We start from the raw sequence: 22331 nt of genomic DNA, 5'->3' as shown, positions 1-22331 counted from the left end.
CACAACCTTCAAGCTCAACAGCTTGTTATTTCGTTTATGCTTTGCAATCCAGGCGAGTGGTAAGCAGTCATTTAGGAGTATGTAAGTATCACTATTTGAGACATTACATTCAAACAACTTCTGTCTTGTAAAATATCAATCGTTTTTTATTTCGTTTGTGAAAAGTAAGGGTTGACGTGTTTTTTTGTACTATTTTACAATTGAGGGGTTTAACACGACGACAAATTGAATGGCAGAGAGCAGCTAGTTAGCTGTCTAGCTGCTAGGCGGCTTGTTTTCGCAGTGAAGAAACACAGCTAGCTGGCTAACGTTGGCTAGCTCGCCTGCTAGCAAGCTAAGTGGCTTTAGTGGTATTAGGTGAGATTGACTTAACAGACACAATGACTCGTGATCGGACACTTTCTTGTCTCTGGCTTCTAAACTTGTGGAGAATTGAATTGCTCTGTGAATGTTAGATGAGCCTCCGCTATCGACACGACGTTGTTCCGGAACTAGCGCTTTTTTGGCTTTCTGAACAACTAATAGCCAGTCAGTTTAAATCGCCATAATAACGGTGAGCAGTTTAGCAAGGGTAGTTAGCAGGCTCTCTATATTTAGCCCACCTGTCTTAGAAAACCAAAGCTCACGACAGACAAGTCTCTGTGTCTTTTTATTAGCCCATATAGGCTGTTGATGTCGATGACAGTTGGGCGAGGAAAATGTGATTCTGGGTTCTCACTTGGCTGCACACTGTTCTTAGCAGCTTGTAACGCTTCCGACATGGTGCAGCGCGGTGAGCTATGATGGCGACGTGACACGGTCCGACTGCGAGTAAAGCGGGAAGGGACACACGCAGTCTTCTGTTTTTCCTCCTCGTCGTGGCGTTTTGTGTTCTCAAGACATCGAAAGTTCATGAAAAACGGAGAGCGTCGTTCGTCGTTTGCGGAATCGTTTTGAAATGCACTTATTAAAGCGCTCGCTTTCACATTTTTCTTTTGCCCGTGAAGGGAGGGGGGGGGCTGCATCGATCTCGAAAAGAATGCGTGAGTAGTAGCTAGCCCGTTAGCCTGTTAGCATTTCACTGTTCTCCCGTGCTGTTTCATGCGCATCAGATCAGATTTGACACATTTTTTTTTTGATCGAGTCTCGGTTGTTAACTCTGTTCCTTGTGTTTTTCAGCTATTAAACACATCGAGCTGGACTCCCTCAAATAGCCATCACAATGAAGGTAAGTCACTAAACCTTTCAGCTGAAGACAGCAGTGTAGCCGACGCCTCCCCAGTCGAGGCCAGTCAGGTTTTAGTTGGCAAGTTATTCTCTTATTTAACACGGTGCTTAGTGTTAAATGTATAGTGCGCATTGACGTAAATGCCCATTTTTAACGATCGTAATACGCGATTTGATTTCAGTAAGCCTGTGTCACTTTTAGGTCTGCTATTTGGTACTTAACAAATACGAGGGTTAACCTATCTGATGAGTAGCACAACTCAGAAGTAAATGTGGGAACTGTTTCTGTTGAAGTAGCGTTGGTAATGAACTGAAAAGAACTGTTTCACAAGCTCTTGAAACTGTTAGGAGCATCTGAACTTTAAGACTGTTCAGATTTGTACTTGTGATACCATCTTACAGTGATCGTTCTGTCTTCTTTATTCTTATGTTTTTGGAAGAAGAGCCTATGTCAGTAGCTGTATGATTGAAAGAGAAGAGTCTCAGTGTAGCAGTTTGTGCTCCTGAACAGCTATTTTTAAAATACTTTTTATAGATTGACATTTACTATTTTGTGTGAAGCTTTGGCATAGTTTACGTAGATATTTGGGTAGGATTTGTCCCTTTTTACCTATTTGTCATGGTGAAAGACTTTATGCTTGTTTTGACACCTTTTCTGACTCAATTTTATTTCTTTGTTTTGTGCTCTACAGGTAGCAGATGAGCCTGCCTACCTGACTGTGGGGACAGATGTTAGTGCTAAGTACCGAGGTGCCTTCTGTGAGGCAAAAATCAAGACTGTTAAACGGATGGTGAAAGTTAAGGTATGTCCCTGATTGTTGTAGGTGAGACCTTTTCTTATGGCTATGGTCAAAGAGCATGGCAAAATAATTACTCTTGGGTGTTGCACTGTTACGCTTGTGAGTGGTTGTACTTCACATGCTACATTAATACTATTAGGGGGTATCAGTGTGTAGGACAAGTGAATGCTATTATAGTTTTGCCTCTGTCCAATCTTGGGTGATAGAAAAATGGAGTTCCACCGCAGTGTTTTACTATAGCGACAGCACCCATGTGCCGACTTGATCTGATAGCCACCATGCTTTCTCTCATCGACGGGAATGTGCTGCACTTTGCAGCTGTAGCCTTGATGTGTGTCCTTGGCTAACAATAAGGAAAAGTCAGGTGTCTGCTTTCAGCTGCATTAGCCAAGGTTTGCCCCATGTTGTGGTTTTTAATACCTTATTTTAGATAAGCTGCTGTGGGTGTGAATGCATTGCTTTAGGGTTAGCCTACTGATTTCGTTTTAGCAAGTCCCGCTGGCTTATCTAGTTTTTTTCCCCTTTTTCATAGAGACTTATGAAAACATTCTGTGATGCCATTTGCTAGTTCACTGGCTTGAAACATGTAAGAAAGGGTTTGAGAAGAAAAGTGGTAAAGGCCTTACGGCATCGTGCCTTGAACCAGTGGCTTTAGCTTCCCCCTAGACAGAAAATTTCAGGGAGCAGAGAGCTGGGCTTTCCACATGCACAAAAAGTGGCCCGTTGGTGATGGATTGTGATGTGCAGTGTGTGTGTCTGTTACACAACCATATTGCTTCCCCTTCGCTAGACTCTCAACGTAACTTCATGGACATCAATCATGGGCTTCTTTCCTTGATCTTCTGCACATTTGCTTGTTTCCAGGTGGTGCTCAAAGGAGAGAGCACCTCACAAGTTGTACAAGATGACCAGGTCAAAGGCCCATTGAGGGTAAGGCTTTTATTCTACAGTGTCAGTGTTCATCACTGAGTCTTTATTTTATGGTATGAGTCATCAGTTTTCCCTGTCAGCATTTGTGGGAAGAAAGTGCAGTTATAATGCATCATTGACTAGTTATAAATAGAAACATATTTACTCCATTTAACTTTACTAATGGAAGTGGAGGGGTATCTGCCGTGCTTTAGTAAGGTGCTTTTTAAGTTATGACTTATTTTCAAGCCTGTGTTCAGCATACAGATTTGTACTCGTCTAACACACGTGACACAAGTGTGTTCTGCCGGTGATGCAGTGCAGTGTTTAGTGTTGTAATGTGTGGTCTTGTTAACAGGTTGGCTCTACAGTGGAAGTAAAGAGCCCAGAGGGGGCATTTAGCGAAGCTGTCATCAGTAAACTCACAGATGCCAGCTGGTACACCGTGGGTAAGTACAAGCCTAACTAAACTGCTCCCTGCTGTGAACCCCCGCTCCTGTTCGACCACACCATCTTTAGCTATTGCGATGGCATGCGCCCTATAAGAGTCCTTACCTTATGGAGTGATTTGCTCCCCTTTTCCCTCCAGTGTTTGATGATGGAGACGAGAAAACGCTTAGAAGGACTTCATTGTGTCTTAAAGGCGAAAGACACTTTGCAGAGAGTGAGGTGTGGCGCCGTCAGACATGCCACATTCTCTTTTCTGAAGCAGGAGGACTTTCGATAAGGCTGATGGAACTCCAATCTTCTGCTCTCTTTCACAGACCCTGGACCAACTGCCTCTGACTAACCCGGAGCACTTTGGCACTCCCGTCATCGGAAAGAAGACAAATCGTGGGAGACGCTCTTCTCAAGCTGTGTGAGTGCTTGTTTGACTCATCATTCAAAGTGGCAATCTTGCAGCTACTTTCAGCACATAGGAAGACTTTAATTGTGTGTGTGTGTGTGTGTGTGTGTGTGTGTGTGTGTGTGTGTGTGTGTGTGTTTTTTCCTCTGTATTTCCTGTTGTACACAATAGTGTGTTTTCATGCCAGCAAGGCTGATTTGCTGATCATTTGCTGTTCTGTGTGTGTGAGACTTCATGTTCCTTACTAGTTAAAGATTACCGTAACATCTGAAGCTTGAACAGGTCTTTTAGAATTCTCGCACATTTGTTCCATTTTCATGAATTATAAATACTTTTCTTAACCCTGTGGTAGTGTTGGCGGGTACTCGGTCTACATTGGACCAAGACGTTGTGCCAGACATTTGATCACACCAGTCCATTTTCAGTTCAAACTATAGCCATATAAATCACGGCTACTCCCGTCACTGAGTTTTGTTTTTTTTTTCCTGCTGAGAACCAGTGCAGCACTAAATTGTTTGCTGTGGCCCTGATGTAGCGTAGCTCTCATGACTGTAACAGACACTTCGCTGCGCTTTTCAGTCTCTCCCCACTTGTGACAATTTAAGGAACCCTTAACAGGGGAGGTAAACCAGCAGTAAAAGTGCAGGCTATTAGGTACACCATGACTGACTACTCTAATAGTCTTTTATTGTCATCACGTCTGTTTATGCTTGTTGCAGGTAAAACCTGCAGTTTTGTGTGTGTGTGTGTGTGTGTGTGTGTGTTCTTGTTCTAGTTCTTTTTCAAGCATTGTTGTATTTGCTGGTGTGGGTTTTATTCCTCTTTTTTTGAACAGACTGAAGTAGTGACGCATTTCTTTGATCACGCAACGAGCTCCCAAGATTCATTTCATAATACATATGTTCAGTTTAGGAGATTCCAGAGATCACAGTTTAGACTGTTTCCCTATGAGAGGGGTGTACTTCAGTATACCAACAAGGATTTGGAGTAGACACAGATGTCATGGACTCCTAACATGGAATGTGTCACTTGGACTTAATAGATTTAGAAAATATATTTTTGCCCAGGCATCAGTCACCTTCTCTTTAAAAGTAGACTGACCCTTGTGCTGTTTATATTGTGGCAATTTGTGCAGTTCTAACACTGGTGGTGCGGAGTGTCTAAATAAGAGTTTATAGTGAGTGGTTATTGCATGACTCTAGGCCGCACTCAGATAAGAATCAAGGTCCATCTGTCTTTGAGAAGAAACAGGTCTTCATTGGGATGACAGTTTAAAGCGCTGTTTGCTGTTCCTGTTTCTTAATGTCTTGGAAAAAACGTAACGCTTCAAAGTGAGGGGGTATAGGCAAAAGGCTAAATGCAGAGGAAATGGTTGTGTAGTCAGTTTGTCACTTCTGACTTATACTTACTCATCTTTCTCTGGTCTTGTCTGTCTCTAGTGATGCAGACAAGTGCAATGCTTGAGCAAGTCTATGTAACTCTTTATTTCTGCACTAATCTTAGACCTCTGTCACACATTTGAATATCAGTTGGCAGTCATTTTGCCTTAGTCAGTTTCTCCTGTTCTCACTGCTGCTGCTCTTTCACGGTGTGTGTGTGTGTGTGTGTGTGTGTGTGTGTGTGTGTGTGTGTGTAGTGGTGGGGGGTTGAACTCGTATCTTTGTGAAGGAGTGCATTTCCGGTATAAACGAGTGTCCTCTCTGAACTCTGTAGTGCGGACGAGGAGAAGGAGTCTTCATCTAGTGAGGAGGAAGATGATGACCGAAGACGGCTGAATGATGATCTGTTGGGGAAGGTCGTCGGTGTGCAGACTGGGCTGGACCGAGCGACCTGGTTCCATGGCCTGGTGAGCCGCAGCTGCCCATCACATCGTCCTTCACACAATAAGAACACTGAAGAGCTTACAGCACTGTGTTGATGCCTAGGTTCAAAATGACTGCATCTCTACAGGAGCTGCACGGCTTCCTAAATTTGCCTCTTCACTTATTTCAAAATAATTAGTGGTTGTAAAAAAAATATATATATATAAATATATATATATATAAATTATTATTATTTTTTTTTTTTTCCTGTAAAATTGCTATTTTGACCCTTTTTAAAGAATGTGAACCAGTGGGTATACATGTCCGAAAAAGGAGAAACTTGGATGTCTCACTTTAAACCCACAAAGCCATGATTGTGGAACTTTTTGTGTAGGATAGAGAACATGCTGACTTTTGTTTTGTCCCAAGGTGATCTCGCCCAGCTGCAACGATGACTTGGCTGTCAAAAAGGACCAATGCTTAGTGAGATCATTTGCTGATTCTAAATTGTAAGTACTTTGTGCCTTCTTGTCTTCTATAATTATACACATTTGTTTGCAGTTCTGCAGTATTCAATCAGAACAGTTTCATATCTTTTTTTTTTTTTTCTTCCATCAATGCTTTTTTCACTCCCCTCTTCCCTTTATAGTCACACTGTGGCACGTACTGAAATTTATGAAATAACTCTGGACACAATCTCCAGGGCAGACTGCTCCAGCAAGAAAGGTATGGGGTGCCGATCTGAGCTCATGCTTGTGACATCTAACGCATGTCTGTAAGGTTTGCGAGCTCTGCAGGTGAAGTCTAACTAGGCACCCGGTTTCTCTGTGCAGGATTTGAAGAAGCGCTGCTCTTCCTCCAGACCAAGCAGGTCCCTGACGGCTGGAAGATGGATATGAGTGAGATTCTGGAATCTTCCAGCAGTGATGATGGTGATGGCAAAGAAAGTGAGGAAGAGGAGAAAGAGCCCGAGCCAGAGGAGGTGAGTTTGCTTTCCAGCATTCAGATCATTGTCATCCAGGCCAACCCTGAAGGACCACTGCATTTGGTATTTTATTTTAATTAATCTAGTAATGGTACTAATGTACAATGAATACATTGTAATGAATGCTTTTGCGTGAAGTTTGAGCAGTTATATGCCCGTTAGTAAGCTTCCGGTTTGCATGTTTGGAAACGTAACGAGGACGTGACAAGCATGTGGCGTTTCGGCTAATGATTTCAGTGGTGTGGTTTATTTATTTATTTATTTATTTATTTATTTATTTATTTATTTATTTTATTTTATTTTATTTTATTTTATTTTAATTTTTTTTTTGGGGTGTCTGAAGTGAAAATTTGCCTCTCTGGGCTCCTGCTTTTGGTGGAGTGAGTAAATAGTGCAGTGGTGCTGAATCGGTATTTATGTTGAGTTGTAAAGGCATTCCTTGGCTCTGACATCTTTGTGGTCTAAAGCACCTTGAGTGAGACCAGTAACTGGCCCCAGCATGTGGGAAAACCCCCAGCCTCCGCACAACAATGCCTCATTCTTCCTGCTTGCAGCTCTCGGACAAATAGCCATTCGCTTGGCTTCCGAAACCGCTCCCATGGCAACCCCTACTTCCTATGGTTGAGAAAGAGCGCTTCAGCGATTGGCTGGTGGCCAGTGGAGGCGTGCCAGCTGGGCTCTGTGGGCAGGTCTTAGTCTCAAGCTGCAGCTCGTCACAAGAGCGCTTCAGTGGCGTCGGCCAGCGAGCTGCACCGCTCCCGCTGGTCCTGCAGGAACACTGGCATTAAATACTACGCTCAGTGCTTCGCTTATTTGAAATGCAGGTGTACTTGAAGGATATTTTAAGAGAGCTGTGTTTCCACAGCTGGTTTTAGCCTCAGTTCTGGTGATGGTGACCTTCTACACAGCTGAGCGCTCTTCTGGGTTTGGACATTCTGCTGTGTCTAAAAGCTAGAAGCCCCAGGTCCCTGCAGCCAAAAGCAAGTTTGCTTTCTTGTAGAACTTGCATAAATATATTTAGTCACTTTTTTTTGGGGTCAGTACTGAAGGCGTTCATAGTGGGTAACAATTATTTTTGATGAACTGGCATGTTTTTTCAAACTGCAGGCCTAATGGTTGAATAGATGGCTGATCAGATTCTGTCCCAGCACTTTAAGGTACAGCCTTATGTTATGTCTGATCTAGTATAACCTAAGCATGAGAGAATTTGGGTGGTGTAGCCGTTTACAAAACAACGCTTCATTAGCTTTTGGTTAGTGGTACAAGCATGATGATTCAGATATGATGGTGGAGAATAGTTTTGCTTACTCTACTGATGTCATGTGATGTCACGTTTTCTCTTGGCTGTTTGCTTAGCTTTTTCACTGTAAATCTTCAGTTCATAATGCGTAGAAACGTGCATTTTATTCAGTACTTTCAGTCTTCTGATGGCATGATTTAGGCACAGGGATACTTGGAGTCAGGCTGGACGAATTGCTTTGGTTTCTTTCCAGATTAGCAGTTCACATAACTGCCGTTTTTTCTTTCTTTTTTTTTTTTCTTTTTTTTTCTTTTCTTCCCATGTGTAATTGCGTTTCAAAGCTTCATTATGCAAAAGGTATTAGTTTCTTCATTGTGTCCCACTCCAGTTCCTTTAGGCTGGTGGTCAGCAGCATCTGACATCTTGTTCATCAAGCCCGTCATTTTCCCCTGTCTCCCTGCCTCTAGCCTGATGATGAGCCAGACCCCGAGGAGAGGGACCACTTCCTGCAGCAGCTGTATAAGTTCATGGAGGACCGAGGTAAGGCACAGACACGCTCCAGTTTTATGGCTGTAGATCTGGTCTGTACTCATGTACCCCGTATACTTCAGACTCCACTTACAGTTAGCCTGGAGTAACTGCGCGGCTCCTTTAGAGTGAGCCTTGGCGGTTTGGCTCGTGGTCTGTCTTCGTTGTCGTGTGCTGCTCTTGTAAGGAGCAGTATGTGACCGGAGTCGTGCGGCATGCTTTCCCTCCTTGCCGTGTGTCCTGATCTGCGTCTCTCCCTCGTTTCCTCTTGCTTTCACACCCCCCCCCCCCCCTGCAGGGACACCAATTAACAAGCCCCCTGTGCTGGGCTACAAGGACCTGAATCTCTTCAAACTCTTCAGGCTGGTGCACCAGCACGGCGGTTGTGATAGTGTGAGTAGCTTCGTGGTTACATTTATTTATTTTTGAGTGCAAATTGTGCAGATAGAAGTGAAAATATGAATCTGAACTGAAACTGTGATGCTGAATATGAACTGGGCTTAGTGGTGTACATCTAGGTATGCATTCCTAGGTTGGAGCTTAAACTGATGATCTCAGAGAACGGTTTCGCATATTTGACTGATGTTGAATGATGTCATGTTTCTCTTGGCTATCTGATCCACCCTTGATGCATTAACCTGGAACACATCTAGAAATCTTGAAACAGTTGGCAAAACCTGAGTACTGTGACTGCTCTTTATTTCAGATTGAGAGTGGATCTGTTTGGAAACAGGTCTATATGGATTTGGGCATCCCTGTCCTGAATTCAGCTGCTTCTTATAATGTGAAAACAGCATACAGAAAGTAAGTATTCCCATGTAGTGTGCAGAATGTGCAATTGTGTAATGTGTACAGCTGCCGATCAGTCTCTAACAGCCTGAAGTGTCTCTAGGACATTTAAGAAACAAAGACGATTTGCAGCACACAAATGTGTGTGTGTGTGTGTGTGTGTGTGTGTGTGGAAGGAACAAGTATTTTAAGATCATTCATTTATAGGGTACTTTTTGTGTGAGCCATCAACATATCTCCTCCCCATAGTCATTTACTGGTTACCTGCTTAAGCTATTCCTGACTCTACCATTAAATAAATAAATAACACATCCATTTAGCTGCTTTGACCCTGAGAATAAAGTCAAAAGGTTGCTGAGGTTTACCAAGAGCTCTGCAGGAATGTGAAGAGTAACTGCCACTTTTCTGTCAGGTACCTGTATGGCTTCGAGGAGTATTGCCGCTCCGCACAGATCCAGTTCCGGACAGTGCACCACAACGATCCTCGACCTGTCGCCCGGCAGGAGCCAAAGAGAGAGGAGGAGGAGGAAGAGGAGGAGGAGGAAGAGGAGGAGGAGGAGGAAGAAGAAGAAGAGGAGGAGGAGGAGGAAGAGGAGGAAGAGCGTGAGGTTGGTGAGGACAAAGGCGACCTGAGCCTACAGGCTAGCGCCGAGGCCGAGCCGAGCACGGAGAAGACCGACGGGGACGAGTCAGAACACGAGGCAGAGGAGGAGAGAGGCCTCAGGGACGTCTGCTCCCCCAGGGTGAGTGCGTCCCGCCGCTCTGCTCTTTCCTCACTTTCTGTGACTGGTGCTTCTCTGAGGGCAGGCCGCACATGATGATACCAGAGAATGGTTTCGCTTTCAAGACCTGATGTCACTTGATGTCATATTTTCTCTTGGCTATCTGATGCTTCCCTGTTTTATTAGGTCAGCACGCTGATGACTTCTTTGAGTTATTGCACTTGCTGATCCCAGTCCTGTGCAATTTTAGAAACACTGCATCTGTGTATTAAGTGGAATTCGGGGTGTATTCACTATCTTTTTTTAAATTTTATTTTATTTTTTAAGTGAGCGCAAAGCAAGATACAGAAATCACACAAACGTTCTGTTCTCTTGTGATGTCTTGTCTGATAACATTTAATTCAAGATATTTAAATTATTCTAACAGCTCACAAAACATTTCAACATAAACCATAAATAAAAATCCTCTGGGTGGGAAAACCTACTGTGTAGACAAATGAAAAATTATTATTATCTCTACAGCCTTTTACTCTTGGCAGAACCTTTGGATTTTGGTTGCATCAGATTCCCAAAATAACACATTTTACCTTTTACATGAGCCCTAAAGCTGCTTCATCCTGTTTTACTAATGGAGCTTGTGCAGCACTTTTTTTTTAAACTGACAAAGTAAGGTCAACAGTACCACGTAGTGATATCACTGTGGTATATGTCAGTGTTTTACATTTCTAAGCTCATAGCCATAACATTCACTTCCTTGGAATTTCCACTGTGTTTGACTAGAAATGTAGTAACACAGTTCTGTGGCAACTTGGAAGTTTTCCAAGTCATCTGATGGAGTAGAGGAGGCTGAAAGAGGTGTGTGTGTGTGTGTGTGTGAGACAGGGCCGGCGGCGCTGCACGGTGACGCCTGTGAAAACGGAGGTGAAGGAGCCTGTCAGACAGGAGCGAGTGAAGGAGGAGGCACGTGGTGGAGAAGGCAGCGGGGAGGAGCAGAAGGAGAAGCTGGATGGAGATCATCCGGGCAAGAGACGCAGCCGGCGCCCGGAGGAGTCTGACAAAGACTCTGAGGAAGAGGAGCTGGAGGAGGAGGAAGATGAGGAAGAGGAAAGTGAAAGGCCCAGACTCAGAGAAAGGTACATCATTAGTCATCTGCAAGTAACCTGTGCTGATGTTAAACCTTGGCCTTTGGTCAACTAGCATGGATTTGTGCCACACATTATTCTTGGCTAGAAAGCTTTTTTTATGTAATTCCAGGTGTTTACAGCTGCTCAATTACTGGCATTTTGGAAATCTGAGCCATGTGGGGTCAAACATGATGATACCAGAGAATGGTTTCGCATACTTAACTGATGTCATGTGATGTCACACTTCTCTTGGCTGTCTGATTAGACTCTGTGTTTTAAATTGCAGCACCTGGTTAACAGCCTGACTAGCCATTTTGCACATGTAATACATTTTTAGACTTGCTTTCATTTTCTAGAAAGTGAAAGTTGAACATCAGTCTATTTTTGATGTATTCTAGTAACTGATGAGTTGTGCTGGAACCAACATGTGCGGTTGTGGAACACATTTGACACTAGCTGTTCTAGAACTCATTTAGTTATGTTCTAACATTCCATGCTGCTTTTGTCACAGTGAATAATGATCAGGATTTCTGTGAGGGCTGTTCCACATTTCTATAATTAAAGCTGTGAAATAAAGTTCCAAGTGAATTGCTGGCCATCCTGTCTTCTTGGATGCTTAAAGCTATTACTTAGGAACTTGTTTCCACAGTGCTAGCTTATTACATTAGTCCACTAGATCAGTTCTTTGGATCAGATGCCCTTGTCTGAGAATTCCTATTCCTTATTCCTTCCCAGAGAGGAGAGGGAGGGGGAAGAGGGGTATGAAGAGTCCGAGCACTCCGTCACTGGGACAAAAGTCAAAGTGAAATATGGCAAAGGAAAAACACAAAAGATCTACGAGGCCAACATTAAGAACACAGAGACGGATGATGGAGAAGTCCTTTATCTGGTCCACTACTATGGATGGAATGTGAGGTGAGGCCTTTAAATGAGGGCTCACGAAGGCCTAAATGAAGACTGGAAATGAGTCGTGCTAGACTGATTTTGCTTTGGTTGTCCTCTGTTATTATGTCCAATATTTATCATAATTGGACTGTTGCTGATTTTGGGAAACGGGTAACATTTTAGCTCTGGTTGTGTTCCCGGCTAATTTTATCTTTATTTGTACTTTTTAGTTTAAAGAATGAACGCATTTTGATCACTCAGCCAGTAAATGTCACACGTCTACATGTATCCACGTTTGAAATTCTCTATGGCAGGTACGATGAGTGGGTGAAGGCGGACAGAATAATATGGCCTGTTGATAAAGGAGGGACGAAGAAAAAGCAGAAAAAGAAAGTCAAGGTGAGTGGGTGGGCTGAAGGGAGCACATGTAGCTGCATTATGAGCAGTGCACGAAAAGGGGGAACTTCTGTTAGTCATTGGGAAAAAAAGCAGAAATTGTATTACTTGTAGCTTGTAAAATATGCTGATTACAAACAGCATTTACATAGTAAGTGATCCTTGTTTTCTTTCTCTCCCCGTTTTTATGGCTCTAATTGAGTGAACGGGTCCCATGACTATTGTGGGACTCCATCGGCATGGAGTGTAGCCTGTGCTTGTTTAGAGGGTTAGAATGTGTACCATGTGCTTTTCCTTCTCCGAGTGTTCTGGGTCTTTTACTTCACTCCTTTGCAGTTTGTGACTGGAAACAGATTTTTCTGATGCAATTGTCTTTTGTTGTTGTTGCTTTCATTGATGTGCACACGATGCAATTTAAGTGTTAAAAGCTTTTGTTTACTGACCACAAGAATCGTCATGACACAGGACTAAAATATTTATTTATTTTTTATAGATACAGATTTTGATTTGATTCACATGATTTAATAACTAACTTCGGCTTAGGGTAGAGAGACTTCAAAGACGGGGTAGTCAGTAAACTGTAACGGCGTGACTTTTAAAAGTAATCCTCCTGAGTGTTGGGGTGAGTGCGTGTGGTGACCTCTGTGCCCGTCACGACAGAACAAAGACGACGTCGAGAAGGAGGACGACAAGCAGGCCAAAATGGCCGTGAAGCGAGGCCGTCCACCGCTGAAGTCCACCCCTCCCGTGGTGTCCCGCAGCGTGTCCAAAACGCCCAGCGGTGAGGGCAGACCGGGCAGCAAAAGCTCCCGCCTCTCAGACCCCTCCAGCCTACCAAACGGCGACGGTAAGACGACACTTGGAGGAACTGATGACAGTCTGCGGTTTAGAATCCCCCCCCCCCCCTTTCCTTTGTACATTGTAGGCGCAGGTTTGAGTGTGTGGTTGCACATTGATTTAATTATCTCCTGACAGGAACTCCTCGCAGACGTACCAGGAGAACCTCTGGAATGTATGATTCTGACAGGGCATCTAATGGTAAGTTTGAGAGATTTGCTCTTTCGTTTGTGACATCAAACCAAATATGATTACTTGACCTACTCGACTAACCAAATTTTGCATGTGCGACATGCTGAACAGTAAAATGTTTGCACTTGATTGATCACCTTGTGCCTCTGTTCTGTCACTCTTTCCAGATTCGGGGAACTCTTCAGAGGAGAGCGAGGGTGAGGATTCTCCTGAGAAGAAGCCTGAATGGGTGGAGCTGACTGACCCTGCCACCGCACGCAAGCAAGAGGAGGAAGAGGAAAGGCTGGAGGAGGAAAGCCGTGCGGAGGCCGCCCAAGCGCATCCCCAGCCAGCATGTCCCAGCAGCCCTCGAGAGAAGCCCCAGGAGGGGAGCGAGGCGGAGAAACTGGAGGAAGAACCGGCTGTGCTGCTGGAACCTGAGGACAAATCTCCGAAGTCCAGAACAAAGAGAGCTCGCGCGAGGGACCCCGGGTCGGAGCCTTCCACGCAGCTGCCTGCTACTCCAGGCCCTGCAGAGCCTGAGATGCCCTGCGCTCTGCTGCGCCTTGCCAAGAAGCCTCCGGAGCCTGGCCACAGCAGCCCAGACGCAGCCGACTCTGACACTGACTCGGCCACGGAGGACATCGGTCCTCCGGAGAGAAGCTGCCTAGCCAAGCGCAAGGCCCCTGAGCACAGGACTCCAGACAAGAAGGTTCGTCTGGACCGCAAGGAGGAGCCCAAGGCCTCATCGCCAGAGAAAAGGCCTGACGCGGAGGGTCGGACGGGGGCCGTGGAGGAGCCGGAGGAGCCCCCTGTGCCGGCAGCACGGGCGGTGGCTCCTGCTGAGGAGCCTGAGGTGAAAACGGAGATGCCTGCTCTCACAAGAGAAGTCCAGATCCGAGTGGAGCCTTTGCCCGACTTGGGCATGATGAAGGAGGATGCGTCGGCGGGCACCGACGACGAGCTGATGCCCCAGATCGGCCCAGAGGCACTGGTGTGCCACGAGGTGGACCTGGACGACCCCGAGGAGAAGGAGAAGCCCGCAGGAGAGGAGTTCCCAGCGCTGAGGGAGGAGCAGGCCCTCGCTCTTACTCCCGCCGCGGCCCCAATGCCACCCTTGCAGACCTCCTCCGCTCACCTCCCCCTCAGCCTCCCGGGAGCAGGGCCACCACGCCTGTGCTCGCCTGCCTCCGCACCGAGCCCAGATGAGTCGCACAGCACGAGGAGCGAGAGCGATGCCACCGTCGAAGTAGACAGCGTAGCCGAGTCGCAGGAGGGCCTTGCCGAGAGCGGCTCGCCCCACGGCTTTGATGCCAGCGCCAGCTCCAGCACCTCCAGCATCTCCCTGCAGGAGAGGGATGGCAAGGACAGAGGTGAGTCTGCGCTGACCTGCACTCACGGTCAGACACCCTCCGGGCTTCCCGGTGTGCCTTGAGTTAGGGGAGTAGAGCTGCACTTTGGAGGTTTGATTGATTTTATTCTTTTGGCTGTAGGTCAGAAGAGGTTGCTGGACTGCAATGTCAACTCTCCGGCCAAGAAACCGAAGCGCAACCAGAAACGGCTGAGCACGGCGGCCAGCGCAGAGAAAAACGGAGCAGGTGAGCGATGGCGAGGAGGCCGTACACACGTAGGGCAGTCGAGTCTGCTCGTGCAGGCGAAGCACATTTAAGAATATATTAATGTAAAATATTATGGATGACTAGCATTAAAGCAGTCTACAACGTATAGGCTGTTTTTGTTTTATACCAGTGAATGGTAAGGAAAAGATGTTTCTGGCTGTGAAGCACCCCATGAACTTGGCTTGTATTTGCTACCCTCACATGCTTTGTTGTCTGAGGATGGTCCATAAGGGGGCACTAAAGTAGCAGCGGTATCGCTGTGCTTGTGTAGTTATGAAGTGGTAGACTAGTGTATCCTGAGAGATCAGCAGGAGGAGTACTGAATACATTTGACATGCTTACAAGTACAAAATGATCTCTAGTCACTCCTTAAGACATATACTGGGTTCCTTTGGAAACTTTAAAAGCCTGAAGTGTAGTCGAAAAATGATGCCAAAATAAAAACTTGCACAGACATAGAAGGGCCTTAATTAAAGGAGCTCAATTCTGAACCTTTTTGTTCTTGTGTATCTAAAGAAGTAATTTCTTGCCAGTATCATGATTTTGGAAAGTGTGCTTTTAAAAACTTCAGGTAAATGCGAGTGAAACACATCTAGCATGGCAGGCGGCTTTGCTTTGGCTCTGGCTGAGCGGTCCTCTCGTCTCCTCGGCCCCCAGGTCACAGCAGTGACAGTGAAGACCTGCCGGTCATGGACACAGCGAGTAAGCTGACCCCAGTGAAACACTCCAGCATGGCCAAGCCCCAGAAACTCTCCCGCTCGCCTGGCCTTGCGTCTCCCAGTAGCAAAGACCTGGAGAAGGACAAGCACAAAGAGAAGCAGTCCTTCCCCTCGCCACGCACCTACAAGTGGACCTTCCAGCTGAGTATGTCCCACAGCGCACGCTGAAGCTCAACAGTGCATGTGTGCGTAGGCCTGTTTTGGTTTGGGTTACATGGATTTGACACATTTGACTAGATGCAAGTCTGTCCATGACTTTAGTATTGTGTTGATCAACCAAAAGTCCTATTTTTTTTGTCTAAAATGCAGGTAAATGGGCTAAAGACACATGCCAACCTAGAGAGAAGTTAAGCCTTATCAGCTGCAGTTTACCATGAAAATACCCTGTACACTTGCATTTAAGATGTATATCAAAATGACTGTTAAACTGAAGCAAAAAATAGTTAGAATAGTTGCACTGCTTACATTCTGCCCTCTAAAGGTTCTCTGCTTATGTTTGTTTATTTTATACACACACACACACACTTATTCATATGCTCTGTCATCCACTTGGCTTTTAAGTGGCCAACATGCTGCATGATGTGCGCAACTGTGCTTACACATGACTGCACCTTTCACTGTAATGCTTATGTAAAGTTAAAGTAATTTATGCTAATGAATGCAATAAACTGACCATTTTAATTTTCTGAGAATAAAGTACTTTGTAACATTGACTTGGAGGGGACAGCCCTAATTAGATTATTGTTGTTGTTGTTGTTGTTTTTTTTCCATAATGCCAGAGCATTGAGAATTGCTCTGCAGACCTTGTCTGGCTGCAGGTAACGAAGTTGTCATTTCTGATTTTGCAGATGAGCTGGACAACATGTCTAGTGCTGAGAGAATTTCTTTCCTCCAAGACAAACTGCAGGAAATCAGGAAGTACTACATGTCCCTGAAGTCTGAGGTGGCCTCTATTGACAGGCGACGGAAAAGATTAAAAAAGAAGGAGAGAGAAGGTAAGAACGTTGTCTTCTTGGTTCGGAAAAGTTTAAAATTTATAGGGGAGAGCTGATTGCATGAGCACTGGGAGGTGTGTAAGATTTTAACTGACGTTTGCCATCTGACTGACAGTGTCCCACACCACAGCCTCCACATCTTCTGGCTCGTCTGACACGGGCATGAGCCCCTCCTCGGCCTCCCCCACGCAGAACACTGTGGCTGTTGAGTGCAGGTGATGGATGCCTCATCTCTCCACCCCCCACCCTGCCCACCTCTGCCTTCTCAGCATTCTGCTGCCTCCACGGAGACGTGCATACTGATGAGCCAGAGCAAGCGGCCAATAGCACTCGACTGCCCTGTCTTCCCCCACCACGTACTTTCCTGTCCCTTGATTCCACCTTGTGGCCACTCCCACCTCCTGCACTTTTTAAACTGATCCTGCCTCTTGCTCCCTCTCGTTGCCACTTTCAGCGTCAGGAAAAGGAAATGGACTCCATCTGAGGGTTGAATGTATTAAAAAATACAGCTAATATCCATCCACAGACAGTATAATGGCACTTTTTTGTCCTCTCGGCAAGGCCTGTGTACCGTGGGCTGGTTTGGATGCAGTATTCAATCACTCATATATTCTATCATAAAAGAAGAATCCCAGATTACGGTCCCTGTACAGGTATGGTCACTTAACCAGCTGGATATGGTTAGCTTAAAAAAAAAAGTAAGAAAAACAAAGGTAAATTTTGTGCGCTTGCTCCATCAGAACTGCCAAAGTACATGTTACAGCAGAGTGCCCTATATTTGGAAAAGTGGGACAAAGTCAATTGCAAAAGGGAATGTAGTTTACTGAAAACTGCAGCTGCTGTCTTCCACTCTTTGTAGTGTGTGTGTGTGTGTGTGTGTGTGTGTGTGTGAGAGAGAAAGAGAGTGTGAGCACAGATTATGCAAAACTATTTTTGTTGTCTTTTTAAGAAAATAAACATAAAAATGTTTACAGTGGAACACAGGACAAAAAAAAATGTTTTCAGTGGACTAATTTCCTTTGCGAGTGTATTTTGTCTTTTTATATGTAATTGCAGAGTTTTTATTTTAGTATGAAAAATTTCGAAAGGTATATATCACAGCGGTGAAATTATTTAATGAAATATTTCTAGGTCTGAAATTTTGTGTAAAATAAAGGTATTATCTTGCAACTTGTTAAGTATATTTATTTAGTCTAGGGACACTTTTTTTGGGGGGGGGGGGGGGTATTTTATTTTTATTTTTTTACAAGATAAAAACAACCTTCCCACATTCATTTGGTCCATGGGCTAGTAGTTTAATGAAAAGAATGTGATGGGCTCTACTAGGAAGTTGGACTGGGAGGTCGTCATAATTGGGTAACTACTGTGCAGTAAACTGTTCCAGTCCCATCTTCCCCTTTCACCACTTGGACCCAAATTTTAAATGTGTTTTGAGACCTTTATGGAACACCATAACTTTGGTGACCTGTTCTCAGATTTCCTGGTACTTGTTAACTTAAGCATTTTATTCTTCGGTATCTGCATTTAAGTTCTCAACCAATTGAATAAAAATTGCTTAACAGACATATGTTTAGCCCAGGGGTTTCTTACTATGATTTTCTTTTGTATATAGATCTTCCAAAACCATGTATTTGAAAAATACATTTTACACAAACTGTAAATGATTTATATTATTTTTAAACACATCTTTGTATAAACTCCTTTTTTCTATGTCAGGTTGGTAGAAGCATTAGCACATCTTTTACTGTATATAATCAACCACTGGTCAGGAGCAGGAGTCTGAAGGAAGCACTCTAGAGAACCCACTAATACATTGGACGTTGATTACTGAAAAGGAGATTTTGCTTCCTGTGAGAAATTTATTTACGGATTCCTGGATGAAGGAATGAAGGTATTAGGTTCCTGAGCAAAGCCATTATATCTTTATGTAAAATAAGCAGAGTTCTTTTCATTTCTAATAAAGTTTTGAAATATTCTTGTGCTTTCATATTTCAAGATATTTCTCTTGCCTCCTTGGTATAAGACCTGTACTTTTCCCCCTGATCTCTCACCTTTACAGCACCCTTAAATACAGGTGTACTGGAATAATATTCTCACCACTAACCAGAGAGTTTCCACTGAAGAACTACGTGCATAAATGTCTATTGGTTCTTTTATGTAAGTGCACACACCATGTCAATGAATAGTAATTGTGGTGTTGAAGGAAACAATCTTAAAAGCATGTGTAAATGCCAAAAGGTAATGTATAGTACTTTAAATTACTTGACTGATTAACTGAGAACACGGCCTAATGTTCTGAAGACTGTAGCTACACATCAACACATGGTGTTGCACAAACATGAAGAGCTCGAAGTATAGCACTCATGAGCGTGGGCCGCCACTGCACTGTGCTGTATTCAGGACCCAGCCAAATTAAATTAATACTTTAACCTCTGCATCGAAGTTATTCAATAACATTAGATTAATAATACAGTAGATATGAAAATGCCTCATTACCTTGTTTTATTTTGGTATGTGCATGTTACAAAAAAAACAAACAAAAAAACAAAACTACCTTCACATTTTTCCTGTGTTAAGACCAAGCTTTTAAGGTCTAGTGAGTCTCTGCCTGCTGTAGATTAAAGGGAAACAAATGTTACCCCAGGCTGAGGATCTGAACCGTACAGGACGATATCTTCTGCCATCCCTGCCGGCACGCTCCGCTCACGGGGTAATGTGGACATTTACCTTCCCCATAGGCATAATGAGGATCGCAGCCTGAGGACATCAGTCTGTGCCAGATGCAGCTGTCCACTAGCGGGGCTGGCCAAGTAAGCCAGCTTTGGCTGCCAGAGCCTCGTTCTGCTGGATGTGATACTCCTGGAAGCGCATGGAGATCCGCTGGGTCATTTTCAGATACTTCTGTAGACAACTCTCGGAGCATGAAGTCTGAAAGGAAAGCAATGGAAGTTTATTTTTCTTGCTAATCCATTGAAATGGTCATCCAATGCCAAGAGATAAAATTAAGATTAAGGTAGTCAGGGGAAAAAAAAATCTTTCATGTGCAACACTTAAAAGGTTTAATATTGACTACTGTACCTCTTCTGCTTTGACCTCCCTGGTAGTAAAATCTTTCACACAGTCCATAAAGCAGTTCTCTGTCAGTTTGTTGTAGGTGCCAAGAAATTCTTTGAACTTAAAAATAAAACACAGCAATACATTGTATACAACTGACAGTGAGATGCAGAGTTTCCCAAATTTTAAAATCTGCAGTACCTGCTTGATTTGGTCCGACTCTGACACTTGAGCAGCCATAATCCTATAAAAAGGTCCTGCAGATCATAACGAATGTGGCACATTTAGGCGCAATACCTCCAAACTCCACATTTACAGGATATGAGAGATATTAATCAAATCATGACTTCACTCTCTACTCATCTGATTCACTATTTCAACAACACAACCTCTGCTAGGGCCGTGTTGCATACGTTATCGTCCTATGTAGTTGGCTAGCTAGCGAGCGAGCAAATTGTGTTTTTATCTTGGCCATTTTCTAGCTACCTAGCTTCACTAGTTCAAAAACAATAATTAGACAATTTCTCATAGCAAACGATCCGATTTTAGAGAAAGACGTTGAGCAATACAGACACACCGCATCAGCAATAAAGCCAGCTAGCTAACATTACCTCGGACTCCACGGTGCAACGCTCGGGCTGTTAAGCCACTGAAGGACATGTGACGATAAATGTGACAAAACCCTTAGAATCCACTTTGGCACTTTCGAAACAAAATGAAAACGTTGGTAATATAACAAAGACGGTCGTGTAATTTAAACATAAATGTATCATGGAACTAAAACAGTTATTAAATGTGTCATTCGAAATATATAAATAAAAATATTTATTTTCTCGCAAATATGGTGATAACTGCGTGGTTTTATTTTGAAATCAAACTCAGCGTCACGAACTGTGCAGTTTCTGAATTCACACGTTATCAACTTTGTTGTCGGCAACAGTTGTTGTAGATTGCGCTTTAGCCACACGTCAGTTTATTTTCAGCGAGAACGACAGATTTAGCTACTACCAAAGGTCCGGCTTACATTTACTCAGGTAAAGATTATCAGATATGTTAGCTAGCTAGCATGGTTATCTACGGAATTAAAAGTCTGCGTTCATAGCAAGCCACTGCTAGGTTTCGGCGGCGCGAAATTCAAAATAAACGTTAGCAGCAGAATACGGTAAATGCCAAATGATAGGTGTGTGCCGCCTTCTTGTCTGATTTCTGTAAACCAGCTAGCTAGAGGTGTGCACTAATGACATTACTAAGACCAACACGTACAGTTTTTTAGCTAAACTAGGTTAGCTGTCCTAGGTAGTAGGATGTCAGACTCGGCGCATGTTTCTTTTCTTGCTTGACCGAAACGTCTAAGCAATTTTATCTGACAAAGGTGGAAGACTATGGGCTAAGCAAAGCGGCTTGATAAATTAGCAGTTTTGATTAGTGTTATTTAGAGAGAAATGGCTGGCTAGCTAGTTAACGCTAGTTATTATTTATCCAGGACAGATAACTAAAGATCTATGTGCCTACTCTGTGTATTTCCTTAACAATGGACTTTTCCACACTAAATAACTTCAAATTAAATGATTCAGCGTCAAGTTGTGACGCTGCAGACGTTTTGATTCGCTCTACTAAAGTTGTTTTGGAGCAAAACAAACGGAGCGACCAGCCGCAACGCCACAGAGACATCAACATCTCTGTTCAGAGGCTGTCAGACTCGGCACATGTTTCCTGCTTGACCGAAGCGTCTAAGCAAGTATTCAAGGAGCAAAAGGTTCCACCTGTACTTGCTGCAAGTATGCCATCAACTTTATCCGGAGGTATATTATCGTATCTGGTAAATCTGGTTAAATTTGAGGACGTCATTGTAATAGCAATCGAAAATATAAACAGCGACTCTCTTTTGTAGGACCTGAAGAACAAGATTACACGGCATCAAAGCAAGCTCTTGGAGTTGCCAGGAATAGCCATGTATACGAGTTATCAGTATATTTTTCAAGCATGTACTTTTGTATTGATCACAAAGAAATTACATAAGTAACAGCACTTTCTTTTTCAGGTTCCTAGAGTTGGTAAAAGCACAGGGAAACCTTCATTTATCCAAACAAGGGACAGAGAGCAGAAAGGTAATAACATCCTCACCTGATCTGAGAGCTGTAAGCTTGGTTTACACTGCATTTTTAAATCTGGCGAACATCCGAATTCTTGCTAGGGCAAGACGTATTAATATCGAGGTACTCTACCGATGGGAGGGGTGCAGTTGTGGCCGCCTTGAAACAGAGGCAAGTGTTGCTCGCATTCACTTGTTGAGGGGGGGCTGGCCTTTAAGCACAAACATCATTATATAAGATGTAAGTGCTGATCGAAATCTGTTGTCCACACCACTGGACACCTCAGGTCCCACAGTGCACCAGTGAGACGGGAGGTGGAGGTGCAGTTGCTGGGTGCAGGGCCATCCCCGAGTGTAGGTCTCCAGAGTACTGAGGTCCAGCAACCCAGCCCTGCTTTTCCAGCAGGAAACGGTGGGACTGCTACAGCTGTGGCTGCCATCACAGCTGCCGCCATCGCGGCCACAGCTCCTGTTATCCAGGTACAGTCAGCTGCATACACACACTGTAACTGTGCCTTATGTGTTACTGCTGCATGGAGACTGTCAATTACAGACTTTGCTAATCATGTAATTGAGGTCCTGACTCTGATTATGATGAGTAATTTCAGATT

At 44.1% G+C, this 22331-nt stretch overlaps 3 protein-coding genes and 3 non-coding genes across 7 annotated transcripts in view; 5 read left to right on the top strand and 1 right to left on the bottom strand.

Annotated features, from left to right (window-relative positions):
- arid4a (AT rich interactive domain 4A (RBP1-like)) lies at positions 1–17272 on the top strand. Of its 2 annotated transcripts, none has more exons than XM_035532607.1 (25): positions 1–81; positions 1159–1207; positions 1899–2009; positions 2871–2936; positions 3274–3364; positions 3505–3584; positions 3680–3774; positions 5476–5608; positions 5994–6073; positions 6214–6290; positions 6398–6546; positions 8257–8329; positions 8616–8710; positions 9024–9121; positions 9519–9849; positions 10711–10961; positions 11688–11867; positions 12152–12236; positions 12894–13080; positions 13209–13271; positions 13430–14614; positions 14735–14839; positions 15518–15724; positions 16428–16574; positions 16690–17272. In XM_035532607.1, the coding sequence occupies exons 2-25, from the start codon at positions 1202–1204 to the stop codon at positions 16791–16793; spliced, it is 3999 nt and encodes a 1332-aa protein (XP_035388500.1). In that variant the 5' UTR covers positions 1–81; positions 1159–1201; the 3' UTR covers positions 16794–17272. The 2 variants fall into 2 exon arrangements, with proteins under 2 accessions (XP_035388500.1, XP_035388501.1); XM_035532608.1 differs by lacking the exon at positions 1–81 and adding an exon at positions 593–1022.
- On the top strand, positions 8858–8939 carry LOC113578619. The gene has a single exon (XR_003410779.2). It is a non-coding gene; the product is annotated as a small nucleolar RNA SNORD53/SNORD92 (small nucleolar RNA).
- Positions 9916–9999, top strand: LOC113578620. The gene has a single exon (XR_003410780.2). It is a non-coding gene; the product is annotated as a small nucleolar RNA SNORD53/SNORD92 (small nucleolar RNA).
- LOC113578618 lies at positions 11136–11217 on the top strand. The gene has a single exon (XR_003410778.1). It is a non-coding gene; the product is annotated as a small nucleolar RNA SNORD53/SNORD92 (small nucleolar RNA).
- A 1787-nt stretch (positions 17273–19059) lies between the features above and the next one.
- On the bottom strand, positions 19060–20291 carry timm9 (translocase of inner mitochondrial membrane 9 homolog). Its single transcript, XM_027011968.2, has 4 exons — positions 20240–20291; positions 19830–19885; positions 19653–19748; positions 19060–19502 (listed from the first exon to the last, which is right to left on the bottom strand). The coding sequence occupies exons 1-4, from the start codon at positions 20286–20288 to the stop codon at positions 19368–19370; spliced, it is 336 nt and encodes a 111-aa protein (XP_026867769.1). The 5' UTR covers positions 20289–20291; the 3' UTR covers positions 19060–19367.
- A 325-nt stretch (positions 20292–20616) lies between these two features.
- kiaa0586 (KIAA0586 ortholog) overlaps positions 20617–22331 on the top strand; it is a 79038-nt gene continuing 77323 nt past the window's right edge. Inside the window, exons 1-6 of the mRNA XM_035532609.1 lie at positions 20617–20662; positions 21248–21430; positions 21520–21581; positions 21670–21736; positions 21823–21892; positions 22008–22200. Coding sequence (XP_035388502.1) covers positions 21409–21430; positions 21520–21581; positions 21670–21736; positions 21823–21892; positions 22008–22200 — 414 coding nt within the window. The 5' untranslated portion in view covers positions 20617–20662; positions 21248–21408. The remainder of the gene's footprint in view (positions 20663–21247; positions 21431–21519; positions 21582–21669; positions 21737–21822; positions 21893–22007; positions 22201–22331) is intronic.

This window comes from Electrophorus electricus, chromosome 13 (genome assembly GCF_013358815.1).
Source record: "Electrophorus electricus isolate fEleEle1 chromosome 13, fEleEle1.pri, whole genome shotgun sequence".
Classification (NCBI taxonomy): domain Eukaryota; kingdom Metazoa; phylum Chordata; class Actinopteri; order Gymnotiformes; family Gymnotidae; genus Electrophorus; species Electrophorus electricus.
This window is presented reverse-complemented; position numbering and strand designations above follow the sequence as displayed.